Source organism: Dendropsophus ebraccatus, chromosome 8 (assembly GCF_027789765.1).
Source record: "Dendropsophus ebraccatus isolate aDenEbr1 chromosome 8, aDenEbr1.pat, whole genome shotgun sequence".
Classification (NCBI taxonomy): domain Eukaryota; kingdom Metazoa; phylum Chordata; class Amphibia; order Anura; family Hylidae; genus Dendropsophus; species Dendropsophus ebraccatus.
The window spans coordinates 113,161,691-113,179,622 of NC_091461.1; the positions used below are offsets into that span (position 1 = coordinate 113,161,691).

The 17,932-nt window shown below is 44.1% G+C and overlaps 1 protein-coding gene across 3 annotated transcripts in view; it reads left to right on the forward strand.

The window, feature by feature from the left end:
* The window catches only part of ST6GALNAC3 (ST6 N-acetylgalactosaminide alpha-2,6-sialyltransferase 3), a 210,845-nt gene that overhangs the window by 58,198 nt on the left and 134,715 nt on the right, over window positions 1-17,932 (forward strand). For all 3 annotated transcript variants that reach the window (XM_069981471.1, XM_069981472.1, XM_069981473.1), the window contains exon 2: window positions 11,897-12,094. In XM_069981471.1, coding sequence (XP_069837572.1) covers window positions 11,897-12,094 — 198 coding nt within the window. The remainder of the gene's footprint in view (window positions 1-11,896; window positions 12,095-17,932) is intronic.

Below are 17,932 nucleotides of genomic sequence, written 5' to 3' on the forward strand. Positions count from 1 at the left end.
GGAGTCCAGGAGGTGGGAATCTTTCATACTTCACAACAATCAACATTTTTAGAATATCCCTCAACGCTTCCACAACATAGATACTAGTTTGAAATAAAATGAGTGTTCCTACCCATATGGGGACGAGACTTAGGGGTTGTGCAGGATCAATTTTCCATTGGGAGCTCCATATAGATTGATTCTAATGGAGCCGCGTCATAGAGGGGAAGGGGTTTCCTCCCACTGGGGGCGGGTCAGTGCTTCCGCGCAGGTAATAGATCGGCGATGAGCATGGGAACCGGTTCGGGGTTCAAACAAAGCACCGCAGCATCACCTTCCTAGTGCCGGCACCGTTCTATTCATGTGCAACAAATTCCATACATTTGGGCATACAGGATACATGTGTAACACACATAGTAAACATCATGCCTGAGGGCATGGTCATATATCAATTTTTTTCATGGCAGAAATACAAGGCAGATAGATGTAATTGAGTCTTACTTCCTATATTATGGATTTGGTTGCGGATCCAGATGCGAATGAGCCCAATATAAGACGACTAATCCGCTAACCAGCAACCCAACACACGCATAGCATCAGGCACACGTCGCCAGCTTTCTCCATGTACAGTTTACATGACGCTTTTTCCCATTATAGATAATGGAGTGTTATATTCTGCCAAGTGCCTTAGGATCTGTTCACATGGCATTAAATGGGAGATGAAAAATACATGAGATTTCTGACTTCTCTGTAAACCAACACGAGAATATGTGTCCAAACTAAAAGAGGTGTATAATATTGTATGTATTTGACAAACATTTTATTGTTTTTTTTTTTGTTTTTTTTTAAGAATATAGCCTAATACAGTATAATACATCCAGCAGGGAAAAGGAAAGAAAGAACTGCCATTTTTTCCTATGTACAGGTTGTATATTTTCTATTAAAATCAAAGTGATTTTTAGATCATGTTAAAGGGGTACTTTGGTTTATACAGATATAGTTATACAGATTTACATATAAGTTCTATTAAAAAATCTCAAGTCCTCCAGTACTTATTAGCTGCTGCTTGTCCTGTAGGAAGTGGTGTATTCTTTCCAGTCTGACACAGTGCTCTTTGCTGCCACCTCTGTCCAGAGCAGCAGCAAATCCCCATAGAAAACTTCTCCTGCTCTGGACAGTTCCTGACATGGACAGAGGTGGCAGCAGAGAGCACTGTGTCAGACTAGAGAGAATACACCACTTCCTGCAGGACATACAGCAGCTGATTCTGGAAGACTGGGGATTTTTAAATAGAGGTAAATTACAAACCTGTATAACGTTCTGATATAAATTGATTTTTTTTAAAATAAAACAAATTACTAGTGTACCCTTTAAAATGCGGTGTGGAAATTCATGTGCTATGTTCCTCAACAATCACATAAATGTAAACATATAGACCAGGCGATTTTAAGAAATGCTGTAATTGGGTTTATTAGGCAAATCTGCCATTATCTGCATTCAAAAAGCCTTTCCCCAGGTCCCCCCCTCCCTCCTCTCTCTCATTCACTGGTCATTATCAGGAAATCTCGACTCTTTTACATCAGTCGAGCCCTGTGTAACCTATGTAGAGGGGAGGGGGGAGGAGTGAGATTAGTCGCCAGCAGAGAGCAGAGAACCGAGCATTACACAGCGGGACCTGTGTGAAAGTCGGTATTCAGAGGTCAGAGAGGTCACTGCTGACTTCAGAGGAGATGTAGCTGTATATTAACGCTTTGTTGTCCTGTTTTGATGCCTCATCTCCCTCCACCCTTCCCCTCTCCATAAGAGAACCATGAAGACAGGGGGGAGAGTTTCAAACTGCTTTTTCACGATAAAAATGCATTTTTCGGCTAATAAACCCAATTACAAAGTTTCTTACAATCACCTGTGCTATTGATTTCTGCAAAAAAAATGTAAACAACAGTGACACTTTAAGGATAAGTCTCACCCCACAGAGTCTCACCCCACAGTATTGCCCGGCGGCAGCTGCTACCTGTGCAGGATCTCCCCCCATTCATGCACATTATACATTGAGCATTAGGCACAGGCCTGTACGCAATCGGTGGCAGATTGGTTTTAGAAGGAAGGAATTTTCTTAGATTTACCGTACTTTACAAAGGAGTATTTTTTTTTTGTTGTTCTTTATTATACTCATACATCGGGAACAACTGGGACTCGTTTCTCTCGCCATCTGTTCCTGTGATGCCCTCCAGAATTTGTCGAACAAGAAAATCATTCTGCTCGCATTCTATTCGCTATAACTTTCTCTCCTTATCTCCAGCCAAACAGACCAACCCAGCAAGTTCTGCGCACGGTGCTCAATCTTCTTCCCTTGCAATGCCGTATTTCAACAAAGGAGCCCCCCCCCTCCCCCCATACAATAGTTACCATTCATGAAACAACGGACTCCTTTCCAACCACGGGCTATATCATCCTGCAGAACGGCAATGGGAAACAACCGGACCTCGCCGCTAATGAGCCGCCTTTCTCTCATTTGCATACAAATAATCGTTGTATCCCCGTATAATTTTATGTACATAATCATAAAAGCTGCATAATTATTTAGTGCGGCCCATTCACCATTCATGGGATACGGAGGGTTCGCTAGTCATTTCTTTTATGGTTTCAACAGATAAAAAATGATCAATACATATTAGGGAGGAATTATCAAACATGGCGTAAAGTGACACGGGCTCAGTTGCCCCTAGCAACCAATCAGATTCCACCTTTCATTTTTCAAAGAGTCTGTGAGGAATGAAAGATGGAATCTGATTGGTTGCTAGGGGCAACTGAGCCAGTTTCACTTTACACCATGCTTGATAAATCTCCCCCATTGATATTAATTAGGGGTTAAACATTATTCGACGTGTTCTCCAATATCAAGTGCAAGTTTTTTGTTAGTGTATAGTATTTTCTTGTCCTCTTTCTTGCTACTTAAAGGGATAATCCAGGCAGGAGGATTTTTTTTTTTACTATGGCCGGGCCGGGGGTGGATGAAAGCAACAACGTCACTTACCTCCCTGGTTCGCGCGCTGGGTCCCGCATCGTGCTGCTCCCGTTCTTGGTCCCCAGCCGCTTCCTGGTCTAGCGCGGTCCTGCCTCTGCCGCTATATGGCTGAGAGGACTTGAAACGTCACATCTCAAGCCGCATCATAGACCAGAAAGCGACCGGAGACTGGAGGAGCGCCATGTGGGACCCAATGCTGGAATCGTGGAGGTAAGTGGACGTCATTGATTTCATCAAACTCCTCCCCGGCCATAGTGAAAAAAGCCCTTCCGCCCATAGTTCCCCCTAAACCCCTTGGCACCCTTTTCATTTTCACATTTTTGCATTTCGGGAGCAGTAACTTTTTAATTTTTCTGTAACAGGCAATGGATGTAGACCCACTTTGCCATCCTACCCATTGGGCTTTGGGCCACTCTGACCTTTTTTTCTCCCTCCCTATGATGCAGATAGCCTACTGGTTGCTACCTCCTAGATTGGTCCTGCTGTGGATGTTGGCTGGCCCAGTGGGCCAGGAGATACCAGTGCAAAACACTGTGGGGTCAGGCAGAGGCAGTTTCTGTGCTGGCACAGTACTGGTATAGTCAGAGACGGACTATATTAGAGGCCAGGGACAGAGGAACACTTTTGTAGAAACACCTTTACTTGGAACACTAGAATTCTAGAAAGCTATTTCTGAGGCCAGGAGGAGTGGTCGAGGTTACGGTACCCGTCCGGGTCACAGAATGGCCGGTGTCAGAGAAGATCATCCTACTGCAGTACCGTCTGGATGATCTTTACTGCCACTGAATTCAGATGCGCCCACATCCGAATTCCACTGACAAATCAGTTTCTTGCGGAGCTGCAAAGGATCCCGGATGGAGTGTAAACTATGTGTATACACTCTGGCCGGGATTCCCTCATGTGCAGGGCCGTATTTACCACTAGGCACCCGTGGTCCGGTGCCTAGGGCAGCACCAGGGAGCAGGGGGACAGAAAAAAACTATTTTTTTATTTTTTAGTTTTTTAGTTTTCCTTCTGTTTCGACTTGCCAGTAAATCTTGTGTCTTTTCCAGGGGGGTGGGGGGTATGGTGGTATTGGTCAGGTCTGGTATCGCCAATAGGTGCGTGAAGATGGGGCGTCTCCAGGTTTAGTGCCTAGGACAGCAGCAGCTGTTAATACAGCCCTGCTGATGTGCAACACTACGTAAGTACCATAGTAATCACAGTCGTGATCACTACGATACTTATATAGTGTGAACATAGCCTAAGAATGATATAAAATTAATAAATAATCTTTAAAACCCCTAAAAACACGAACATAAAAGTGGGGTCCCTTCATCAATATAAGGTGCAATAATAAGATATGGGACAAGTTGGATATTTAGTGGCAATATGTTGTGTTACATACATTTAATGTTATCTTTATTTAATACACCCATCTAGTACCCATTGGATCTCCTTTGTTGTAGCATTGATTCTAGAGATAACCAAACTTGCTGATCATTCGGGTTCGTATAAACCTGAATGATCAGCATTTGAATCCCACTGCCTGGTGAAGGTGCATGCAGCTCAAGGACTGCCTGGAAGACATGGATACAGCCTATGGCCTATCAGTTGCAACACTTCCCGTTGTCAGCACCTACATGTAAGGACCTGGTCACTGGATAACCCCATTTAGGAACATGTTTTCTGCCATCCTCTTTACCCTCTCTACAGAGTATTAATGTCTTCTTCGGACCTGCATTCGCCTTGCTACGGAGCTGAATGGGAAGGAGATCTTCATTTGTTCCTTTGGGTAAACGTAGGGCCGTATTTTTCAGATGTATCTATCTCAGGTCAGGAGGTTTTCTCTGATGGTGGTACAGGTTCCCTGTAATTTGCTTTCCCTGATCCACGTCATCTCACCAATCTGGTGGCCTTGTGGCTTTAACATTGGGAAGCAGGAGGTTATGAGGATGAGGGACCTAATGGCATCTATGTAAGGAACCTTAAATTCCTTGGCTCACATACCTCTTAGCGTAGAAAATAGGATTATACTCCTACAGAGTGTATGTATAACAGATGCCACCCAACTTGGACACTGGTAGACATGGTACAAATAGCCTTATTATATGGTGGCTGTCCATATGTTGCAGAACAGTGACCGTCATGGTTGCGGGGACACTATGACTATCCTTGGTACAATTATAAGCTCTGGAGGAGTGAGATTTTTCCTCTCCATATGATCAGGGTCCTGTCTATAAAAACCTGTCTTGTCCAGAAAAATTTACTAGCGCTATAAATGTCCATGAGGCAGGAATCAATCATGTCGGCACAGTGTATTGACTGAAGTCTCTGGAGTTCTTGGCTTTATACTCGAAAATTTTTCAGTAGGAAACAGTAACTCATCATCGGCTGGAAATGATGGTGTAACGCAATGATTTAGTGCATTTTGCTTTATTGCACACCTCTGTCTTCTGCTGCTCTCGTATGTTGCTGCCATGCTGCTCTTTATGAAAATCACTTGGTTGGTTAATATCTCTCTACTCCACAGAGCTATACCAGGAATATTCTTATTAGGGTGACGGGATTAGAAAATCATGGCTTCTCTCTTCCAGACACTTCTTTGTGGTTTTGCAGCTTAATTAATTCACTTCAGTGTTTCACACTTGTAATGTTGACCTTTGTACTATTCTTACCTGTGTAGAAATAGGCTTAAAGGAGAAGTCCGCCCCCCCCCTCCCCCCCCCAAAAAAAGTCAGTAAGCCAGGGGGTTCGGGAAAATAATAAATAAATATATCCTCATGCCCCGTAATGCTGCACCAGGGTTCTGTTGACAGCCGCTGGCGACGTGCAGCTCTTCCAACTGCAACAGAATAGAAGGATCCCAGCACTCACCAAATGAAGTAATGCTTATTTATGGGTGCAAATCAAGCAGGTACATTGGAGGACACGTCTCGGCTGATGAAACTGATGAAAGGCGTCCTCTAATGTACCTGCTTGATTTGCACCAATAAATAAGCATTTCTTCATTTGGTGAGTGCCGGGAATATTCTATTCTACTGCCTTGGGGTGACTCCTACCACACCACCTGGCATACAGAGTGCCATCTTTCATCTTATCATATGCTTCCAGCTGCAACATCACATGATTACCTGATCAGCCAATCAGTGATTGAGGCAGAGCACCGCCCTAGTCACTGGCTGGGTCTGGCAAGCTGGAACAGCCGGGTACATGATCTACTTGGTTTCCAGCAGAAAATGACTTCTGCCATCAGTCAGCGTTACTCGGGAGCAGCTCGACGGCATGGGACAGTTTAGGTTGTTTATTATTTTCCCACAACCCCCTGCCTGCGTTTTTGGAGGGACTTCTCCTTTAAAGAAGCACTTACATTTTTTTGCTCATATAACACATGCTCACCACCACTATTCCTTCGGTGTCATCTGTTTCTTCCCAGCTCTGCTGCGTCCATACATTTTCTTACTGTATCTGGGTCATGTGACTACTGATCAGCCTCCATCTTGACTTTTAGATTGTAAACTGCATTTTCTGCCTTTGAAATCTGCTATCAATCCTGTGATGCATCAGCCCAGAATCACATGGGCCGCTAAAGGCCGTACCATCTCTGCCTGCTGGGAGGACTGTGTTATAAGCTATCTCTATATATGTATAAACAGAGATTACACACATACAACCATGAACGCTGAACTGTCATCAAAACCATTAAAAGTGTGTGACAGGAGACGTATAATCAGCATCAGTAACTCCAAGGAGAGTTTCTGCCTCCCCTCATGGAGCGCTCATGTGCAGCAGTCCATGCAGCTTAATCATACAGGACAGGGGAGTCAAATTTAAATACAGAATGGGCTGAAATTTAAACATTGGACAAAGTCGCGGGCCAATCTTAATAATTGTTGAAGCGTGAATGCGGCAGTTCTGGCACTGTCAGTGGTGTGCGTCTCCCAGCGCTGTGCACTATGATAAATGACATGATAAATAATGTCCCATGTAGTAGCCAACCCAACCAAAATTGCCCCACATATTAGCCAGCCCTTCCAATAGTGCCCAAATAGTAGCCAGCCCTCCCCAATAGTCCCATACAGTAGCCAGCCCTCCCCCATAGTCTCATATAGTAGCCAGCCCTCCCCCATAATCTCATATAGTAGCCAGCCCTCCCCAATAGTCCCATACAGAAGCCAGCCCTCCCCCATAGTCTCATATAGTAACTAGCCCTCCCCAATAGTCCCATACAGTAGCCAGCCCTCCCCCATAGTCTCATATAGTAACTAGCCCTCCCCAATAGTCCCATACAGTAGCCAGCCCTCCCCCATAGTCTCATATAGTAACTAGCCCTCCCCAATAGTCTCATATAGTAACTAGCCCTCCCCAATAGTCTCATATAGTAACTAGCCCTCCCCAATAGTCTCATATAGTAACTAGCCCTCCCCCATAGTCTCATATAGTAGCCAGCCCTCCCCCATAGTCTCTTATATAGTAACTAGCCCTCCCCATAGTCTCATATAGTAACTAGCCCTCCCCAATAGTCTCATATAGTAACTAGCCCCCCCCCCATAGTCTCATATAGTAGCCAGCACTCCCCAATAGTCTCATATAGTAGCCAGCCCTCCCCCATATTCTCATATAATAGCCAGCCCTCCCCCATAGTCTCTTATATAGTAGCCAGCCCTCCCCCATAGTCTCATATAGTAGCCAGCCCTCCCTATAGTCTTATATAGTAGCCAGCCCTCCCAAGTGTCTTATATAGTAGCCAGTCCTCCCCATAGTCTCTCATATAGTAGCCAGCCCTCCCCAATAGTCTCATATAGTAACCAGCCCTCCCCCATAGTCTCATATAGTAACCAGCCCTCCCCCATAGTCTCTTATATAGTAGGCATCCCTCTGCCATAGTCTCTTATATAGTATCCAGCCGTCCCCTGTAGTCTCTTATATAGTAGGCAGCCCTCTGCCATAGTCTCTTATATAGTAGCCAGCCCTCCCCTGTAGTCTCTTATATAGTAGCCAGCCCTCTCCCATATTCTCTTATATTGTAACCAGCCCTCCCCCAGTCTCTTATATAGTAGCCATCCCTCCCCCATAGTCTCTTATACAGTAGCCAACCCTCCTCCATAGTCTCTTATACAGGAACCAGCCCTCCCCCATAGCCTCTTATATAGTAGCCAGTCCTCCCCATAGTCTCTTATATAGTAGCCAGTCCTCCCCATAGCCTCTTATATAGTAGCCAGTCCTCCCCATAGCCTCTTATATAGTAGCCAGTCCTCCCCATAGTCTCTTATATAGTAGCCAGTCCTCCCCATAGCCTCTTATATAGTAGCCAGTCCTCCCCATAGTCTCTTATATAGTAGCCAGTCCTCCCCATAGTCTCTTATATAGTAGCCAGTCCTCCCCATAGGCTCTTATATAGTAGCCAGTCCTCCCCATAGTCTCTTGTATAGTAGCCAGCCCTCCTCAATAGACTCTTATATAGTAGCCAGCCCCTAGAACAGTTTTTAAAGGAAAACTGGTGTTGATTTTTAATATAGGCCTAGCGGCATTAGTATCAGCCATAGATGGGATGTGCAGCGGTTCCATTCTCTCCAGTTCGAGTTTTTAAAGGAAAGCTGTCACACGTGGGCGGGCCCCCGAGTCCACCCTACCTCTGGTTAGAGCCCCCCATACTTACCTCCATCCTTTTTTGCAGCCCTAGAGGCCGTAGGAGCCGACCAGCGCAGGACGTGTGATGACGGCACTGCGCTGAAGGCATCGGGACACCGCTCACATACTCCTAGGCCACAGGCTAAAAACTGCCTGTGGCCTAAAAGATTATAATATGGGCGGTCCGAGTGGATGTCCGGACATATTCATACAGCTGCAGCTGTAAAGGTGAAGTTCCACCTGGATACCCTGCACAATGTGTAAGCTATATAGTATATTTTTTAGCTACATTTTCTTTGTTTGAACCTAGAATCCAACAAACCTTTCCCCTTTAGTTTGTTGTTCAACCCCCGACCCATAAAGAGGTTATATGGCTTTACGTCAATCCATTCTAACAGTGCACTGGGGGCCAGTTGGTGAGAACCCTGGGAACTATGATCTGAAAATCTCATCAGGAAAGACCAAACTTCACTGAGTGGGTTCTATAGGGAAGAATGAAAAGTTTCCTTAGTAGTGTTGAGCGGAAGTGTTCAGGTTCGGCAATGTTCTCTGAGCCCAAACACTCAGCATTTGATTCCCCGTGGCTGTAGAAGTTGGTTGCAGCCCTAGGGCTGCCATGAAAACATGGCTGCAGCCTATGACATCCAAGATTCAAACAACTAGTGTTGGGTTTCAGAGGACATTGCCAAAACCTGAACACTTTGACAGGTCTACTCATAAGTATTTCTTAGACTTTACTCTTCACATTAGTCATCGTAAACCAGTTTCAGATCAACTTCTCCAGTGAGAACAATAGATACTGTATGTGTCAGCTGAACCGCCAGTTTTTGGAGTACCAGTCAACTATCTAATATGTATGGTGGCTTTCTGATCTCCACCTGACAGCAGATATTGAGGCAAAGAAAGATGGAGTATGTTGCTTTTCAACCGCCCAATGGATGTCTCCATCCACACAGTGGTACCCATTGCCCAGAAAAAAAGAACGTAGGCATATGTTTTTTTTGCTGGATGGCTATGGTTGGAATAGTGTAGTCAACCATTCTTTTTTAGCAAGTGTACCAATAATACAGATGTGTACATTAAACTTACACTGTCCTTAGTGACCTGACCCTGTCTCCTGACCGTGAGTCTTGCCACCATGTAATAACAAAGTACTAATGGACGACCTGGAGGTAATCTTCCTTCTTAGGCCATTTTGCTTTTAAAAGTTTTCTCGGCGACTTCAAAGTAATCAGCGGTGATGGAAGAGTAATCATAAGTGATCAGAGCCGAGCGGGAGGAATGCAGACATCAAAGAGGAAGGGGGCAATGGCAGCGGGAAATGGAGCAGTCAACCCTAGGTAGTTCGGGGAGAGAGGGAAGCTATTACAGGTAATTTCTCTTCAATCTTACACAAAAAAAGCTTTTAACATAATTGTGTAGAACTTCCCTTATTTCTCCTGACAGATATTTATTAGGAATAGAAAAAGGGTTCGGGCGATCGCCCCAGTGGGAGAGCAGAGAGTTGCAAATACGGGTTTGTTTGATGGTAATGAGTTAGAAGTAGGTGTTGGGGTGGATGGGCATCATACTGGGCAGATTACATAACACTACACTGACACTAAGTGGTTTTTCTGGAGGTTTTAGAAGCAGAAATACATTATGTTATTGAGGACATGAAGGTTATACTGTTACTTAATGTTGGAATATGCCATAACATTATGAGCAGCGGGGTTCACGTTGATTCAGAGAACGATGTCGGTGAAGCTTAGTGGAAAAAACTGTAAATAGTATAAAAGCACTTCATACTGACGCCTGCAGATGGACCGCCACCCATGAGGAAGCGGTAGCATCTTCTAACATTACAGAAGACAACAAAAGATCCAGCATCACCATAGAAGATTATTCTATATCCAGATATGCTTGTACCAACACAATCGTGAAACACTATGAACATCGACTCATTTCAGGCGCTAAACATTCTTATTATTACAACTAGTCATGAGCGTACAGTTCAAACGTTCGGCTTCGCCAACGTTTCTCCGAACCTAAAGGCTCGGCTTTGACTACCGGTGCCTGGATGTCGTTCTAGGGTTTGGAAAAGCATTGCAGAAACCAATCTTCCGAACTGTTCGCTCATCACTAGTCACCACTTGTTCAAACATTACACCATCAATTCTTCCAGTGGGTGAACTCTAGAGATGAGGGCAACTCATTCATGTATTCATGTTTTCCCTGACCCCCTAGGGCTACATCCAACTTCTTCCGCCACCGGTGATAAAATGCTGAACAATACTCCGGTGATCAAATGCTGAACAATGACTCAAGCATGGTCGCGTTGCGCTCATCTCTAGTGAACTCCATAAAGTTAGTTTTTCGACTGGACTTTACAAGATCCCATTTTGATCAACTATATCAGTATTAAGGTGGATATGTCGCAAGGGGAACCTTTCTTTATTGAAGTCTCTCAGAAACCCTAACTTTAGAAAAGGTAAATCCATCAATCGGCTGGAGAAGAGAGTGTTGACAAAGAGCACCTCTCTCTGGAGGATCTGGTATGTCTTCGCATTACAAGGAGAGCTCATTGTTTTGCAGTACTACATTTCTCCTGTGGGGGTGCTGTAAGAGAACTGAACACTTTTCTTGTTCCATATAGTTTATTGTGGATCTAGCAGACGATCACCTTTTCTTTTCTTTTTTTTTTTTTGAGGTGGGGCCTTCTATCACAAAGGCATTGTAAAATGCAGATACCCCACTTCATCTACTCTGGGGATCACAGGTATCTGAATACAACGTGTTGGAGTTTTCTGTACTGTTTAACCTGCGATTGGGCTGTGAAAATTTTTGAAGAAAGAATACATTCTGTTAATTGTAGTTGAAGAGGTCTGGGAAGTTTCTTTTCTCTGCAGACATTATGGAACTGGATATTCTTCCATTTTTTTCCAAATCCTATAAAAAGCTTTAGCTACGTATGAGACCGACAAAGCTTCTATCACTTATATACTGTGCACTGCATGGAAAATGTTTTACCATCTATCTTGTCTCCATTCTCTATGTGATTGCTCAGTGGCATCAGCCGTTTCAGACTGGTAGAGACTAGCTGAGGCGTATGTGCTTATAGATAGGAAACCAAGAAAATCACCCAGCCACCTCTATGATCCATATACTCTGAGAAGCAGTCACTCCTATATGTTGCAAAGTTCTGTGGCCCTATAAGAAACTTTGGCATATTGGATTTGTCTTATGGACAACCCCCTATTTGTTCTATATCCTGACGTGTTTCTCTCTGACGTGTTGTTTCAGAGGGTCCCCATGCTTGCCGTCAGCTCCGTATCCGTGTTTCTGTTCCTGGTCGTCCTCCGTCTCATCAATGAAGTCAATTTCCTCAAGCTCCTTACCTGTTTTGGACAGACAAGCGCCCAGTGTGTCCCCGCTCCGGTCACGTGGCGGCATCGCCCTCTCACATATCATGACGGTTATATCAACATTAAGACACATGAGGTAAGAAATGGAATTGACTGGATTGTGGTGCAGATTTTCTGTGTGCGGTCATGGCCGTGGTCGTACATTCACCTGGTTGATCTGGTCCTTTAACTAATGAAGAAGTAAATGTTCTATGTTCTGGCTGTTGCTTGGAGTGCTACCGATCACAATGTACCCGTCATATCTTATAATAGACTATCCGGACACCTAACTCCAGCTGCTTATTATTGTCTTCTTACAGAATACATTGAACACGTGTTTGCATACTGTATATGTTGAAACTAGACTATCCCTTTAAATGCCCTTCCAAAATAATGAATGTCTTTTCCCAGAGAGGTTGTCACTTTCTTACTCCCACTCAATTACATTATTGCAAGATGCTGAATCGGCATGATGGGAGGATGATGGAATGAAGGGATCAGGAAGCATCATGATCCCAATTTTTACTGCTTCCATGCTTACCAAGATTCAGGAATCTAGAAAAATCGAATGACAGACTGTGGTTATTTTGCGGTGGTCCATTGATATCATTAATGGTGAGGGTAGTCCAAACTGGATACCCCTTTAAAGGGAACTCGTCACCATGAAATCGCTACCTAAGCTATCGAAATCATGTTATAGAGGAGAAGAAGCTGAGCGAATTGATATATATATATCTTTATGGGGAAATATTCAGTATAACTTGTAATTTATTGATTGAAATCTCTGATGTTTCCATGCTAAAGAGTCCAGTCCATTGAGTGACACCACCCACTGGACTCCTTAACACAGAATGATCAGGGATTTCAACCAACATGTTACAAGTTATACAGAATTTTTACTTACAAAGATACATATCAATCAGCTCAGCTCCTCCAGCTCTATAACATGATGGCGATAAATTAGATGGCATTGTCTTGGTGACAGATTCCCTTTAAGGGTCTGTTCACACGTACAGACTCGCTGCGTATTTATCGCTGTGAGTTTCTCGCACATAAATTGCTATCAAGTCAATGTATGTGTATTCTTGCTGCGTGTTTGGTGCGATTTTTACATGCGAGTTTTGATTTTCACAGGCAAGTTCAACACCACAAAAAACTCAGCTACTTTCATGCGAGTTTGATGCGAGTTCTGTTTAGGCAGCGAGTCTGTACGTGTGAACAGACCCTAAGGGTTTACTTAAAGGGGTAGTGCGGCGGTAAACAATTATTCACAGAATAACACACATTACAAAGTTATACAACTTTGTAATGTATGTTATGTCTGTGAATGGCCCCCTTCCCCGTGTCCCACCACCCCCACCCGTGTACCCGGAAGTGTTGTGCGCTATACATACCTGTCACATGCCGACTCGTCTCCGATCTTCAGTCTGCGATGTCGTCTTCGGAAGGCTTGGCCGAATCCCTCCGACCGTCCTGAGTGCCGGCCGCCCTCTTCAGCGTCATCAGATGCTCAGCCGCGATTGGCTGAGCACAGTTATGCTCAGCCAATCGCCGATGACGCGGCAGAGGGCGGCCGGCACTCAGGACGCTCGGAGGGATTCGGCCGGGCCTTCCGAAGACGACATCGCAGACTGAAGATTGGAGACGAGTCGGCATGTGACAGGTATGTATAGCGCACAACACTTCCGGGTACACGGGTGGGGGTGGTGGGACACGGGGAAGGGGGCCATTCACAGACATAACATACATTACAAAGTTGTATAACTTTGTAATGTGTGTTATTCTGTGAATAATTGTTTACTGCCGCACTACCCCTTTAAAGGCAAGACTGTAATATGATTCAGTATGTAAAAGGTTCTTGCACAGAGGAGCTTGCAATCTAAAGGCTAGCAAGAAGTTATCAATAGGGGTATAATATCTCAGGACCTATATTCTCTGCGTTGCGTTGGTAGGGGGTCAGGAGGGGAACGTGCAAAAATCAGTGGAGCCAAAACATTCATCTGTCTTCCATGACGGGGGATTAACAAAGATATTGAAGTCTACAAGGAAAAATCTGCCGACTTCTTCCCATACCGCAATGAAAGGGAGGAATCAGCCCGTCCACGGCCTTCATTGTACCCACTGCTGACACGCTGATCCTGACAGTGTGACATAGTGAGATGGGCAGACGAAGTGGCGTGTCAGGAAATGCCATCTGCGTATTTAGGAATTTTCCGATCTTGCCAAAAAATACAATATACGTTCTTGGTTAAGAACCTCATAAAAACCAAAAGATTTAGCAGAAATTGAATAGGGAGAAAGGAAGGAAGGATCTGGTTTAAAATGTTTGAATATATCAGTGTTTGGAAGGATATACAGCCGATACAGTAGCCTACAGAGGGGATCATACCTGGAGACAGATCCTGAGCGGCTACAGAATGAGCGCCCACAGTCTGCTCATGGAATCCAGGCAGCATCAATAGACGTACAAAGCCCAGGGAGAGCCGACTGTGCCAGCAGTGCAACCAAGAAGCCACGGAGGATGAGACCCACGATCTGCACCAAATACTCAGCAGGTAGAGACACATACACATACAGAAGAGACTGAAAGATCTATTCCTGGACTTAACCTCTTCGGAGGAGGAAGAGAAACTGCCTATCCTGCTGGGGAAGAGAAGAACACTGCAGCTATAGCGGCATAATATGTCAGTACCTGCCATAGTCTAAAAGGAGCGTGATATGCCATGGACTTCTATCCCACCCTGGATGTGTCCCTGTCCCTAATCCCATCCCTACCCAATAATTTCCAACTGGCTTTGGCAATGTTAATATGTATTTAGTCCTGCCAATAATAAAGCTTTGGAATTCAATAGATAGATAGATAGATAGATAGATAGATAGATAGATAGATAGGAGATAGATAGATAGATAGATAGATAGGAGATAGATAGATAGGAGATAGATAGGAGATAGATAGATAGATAGATAGATAGATAGAAGATAGATAGATAGATAGATAGATAGATAGATAGGAGATAGATAGATAGATAGATAGATAGATAGATAGATAGATAGAAGATAGATAGATAGATAGATAGAAGATAGATAGATAGATAGATAGATAGATAGATAGATAGATAGATAGGAGATAGATAGATAGATAGATAGATAGATAGATAGATAGATAGGAGATAGATAGATAGATAGATAGATAGATAGATAGATAGATAGATAGGAGATAGATAGATAGATAGATGATAAATAGGAGATAGATAGATAGATAGATAGATAGATAGATAGATAGATAGGAGATAGATAGATAGATAGATAGATGATAGATAGGAGATAGATAGATAGATAGATAGATAGATAGATAATAGATAGATAGGAGATAGATAGACAAATAGATAGATAGATAGATAGATAGATAGATAGATAAAACAACGATATATAGATAATAGATAGAAGACGGCCCTCTTAGTCACATCATGGCCTCCATTGTCTGATCTCGTACCCATCAGTGAACACTTCAGCCCCCGTCACTTATTAGGAACACTGCAGAAGAAGAAGGGAAACAATTGTTCATTTCCATTCGCATCCTGTAATCTGTCACAAAAATCTGCACAAAATCTCAGCTCGCGCTGCTTCTCAAAAGAGTAATAATGGAAGTATCTGGTCCTGCTGGTTACTCGGCTTTCCTGCTCTGATTATGGATTCATAGCACAGCTTGATGGTTATTAAAATCCCGTATGTGAGAGGCCCGCACAACACAAAGAGATATGAATTGGCATTCTGCAGAGATAATGCTATCTAATGGGCAAGGCATGCAGCAGGCGCTCATCCTCCAAGCTGCAACATCTAACATTTGTATTCTGATGGAGTAAGGATGACCACCGCACGCCCCTGCCTTCCTGACACCCTCACAGCTATTATTACGTCTCCGAGTCTTTATTTCTCCAAGAATATCTGGGAGCCAGGAGGAAGGAGACCCCCCCCACACCTGGAGTGATCATACGTGATGCTGATTACCGATAGGTCCTGAGATATTATACTCATCTGTGTCTGGGAAAGCTGAGTTATTATGTGTCATGTATACATACTCTGTAATGAAAATAGGGAAAGTGTGTCTGATGACAGATGACAGCAGAGGGCCACATGAACCGTCCAGCAATTATTCGTGTGCGCACCAATGCTCAAGTCTTCCAAAGTCCTTGGGTTGAGCAGTCTACTGGGGCCTGAAGACCGGTTCTGGTTGTAGCTGAAGGCCACACATAGCAAGTCTAATGGCCTAACCCTAAAAGTCCTTATAAACTTTATCCTTTTGATGGCCATACCAGTCATTTGCGGCAGGCTTACCCATCAGTATACAGTGTATGGGGGTCTCCCAGTTGTCCATTGACAGATGATGTCAATGGTGATGATGGAAAGTCATTGCCCAGCCTCTTTGTTCTGAAAGAAATGAGCCACAGCCATAGCTCTTTCACTGCAACTTACCACCACCTTTCCCATAGAGAACAAAGGAAAACTTTTGGCACTTTTCAGAAATCAATAACTATCAATGGTACAAGCGATTTTAAGAAATTCTGTAATAGGTTTTATTAAGCAAAAGAGTTTCCTTCTGTACTCAAAAAGCTGTTTTCCAGCAGGATTTTTGTGTCCATTATGGTCTATGGAGGGGGAGGGGCTGAGAAGGATGAGTGAGCACGGAGAGGAGGAAAAGCAGCCCTGCACAGCACTACATCCTGCAATCTTATCTCGCCAACTTCCCAGACCAGCACTGACCTTTCTGACCTCACAATCCAGTGTTTTATGTGCCCAGACAGCCTCAAAACCACACAGCTGCCTGTCTCCTCTTCCAGCTGGCTCATCCCCCTCGAGCCCCTTCCCTTTCCATAGGTTATAATGGACTCAGCAGACCCGTCTTCACTTTTCACCTCCGTAATGTAGACGGCATTGCCTGATGATGCACAGATAAGAAGTAGGGGGTGAGGGGTGAAACAGCTTTTTACAGAAAGAGGCTTTTTTTGTCTAATAAAACCTATTACAGAGTTTCTTAAAATCGCTTGTGCTAATAATTTCTCCAAAAATATTTAAAATGACACTTACACTTTGAGGTTATGTTCACACTACGTAAGTCTCCGGACGTAGCGCGTTCCGTGAATAAGCGGACGGAGATTTACGTAGTTTGCGTACAATGGAAAGTATACGATGTACGGCTGCACAGTTCACACTACGTACGAACTTACGCCCGGATCGTACGCGGCGCCGTAAAAAATTAACCAGACCATTGTTTGAGGATGAAAATGCTGTAACTTACGCCCGTAGCGTAACATGCGGTCCTCTACGTAGTGGCGCTTTCTTCATTTTTCCACTTTTCTTTGCCGATCCAAAAGGTTCTGTGGGGTGTCCGGGGCTAGGCGAAGCTTTCCAAGTAAAAGACCGCTGTCAGATCGCTACGTAGGGCGCTCGGGAAGCGTAAGTAGACTACGGGCGTAAGTTCGCCGTCCGTACGTAGCCGCCCGCAACTTGCGTAAATTTCCGGCTGGAGTTTAACACGTATATGTCCGGCCGCGAAAATATGCGGCCGGACATATACGTAGTGTGAACATAGCCTTAGGGCCTAAAGCTAAGAATGATTATCAGCCATGCAGGCTGATATCACTCTTTGTAATGGGGCCAGAGATTAGGATCACTTCAATAGAACTAAGCTGCAATACCACACACAATACCACAGCAAAGAATGGTGCTGTTTTTGTAAGAAAGCAGCCATGTTTTTCTACTCCTGGATAGACACTTTAAGTTAAATGTTTACAGATATCCCCATATTAGCCATAGTCATGAACCACAGAGGACTTGTCATACCCATGTGTTACCTAGTTCATCAGCACCATGTAATATCACATTTGCCCTTCAGTGGACATGTGCTGTTACCCTCAACTTCAGGGGTACTCAACAA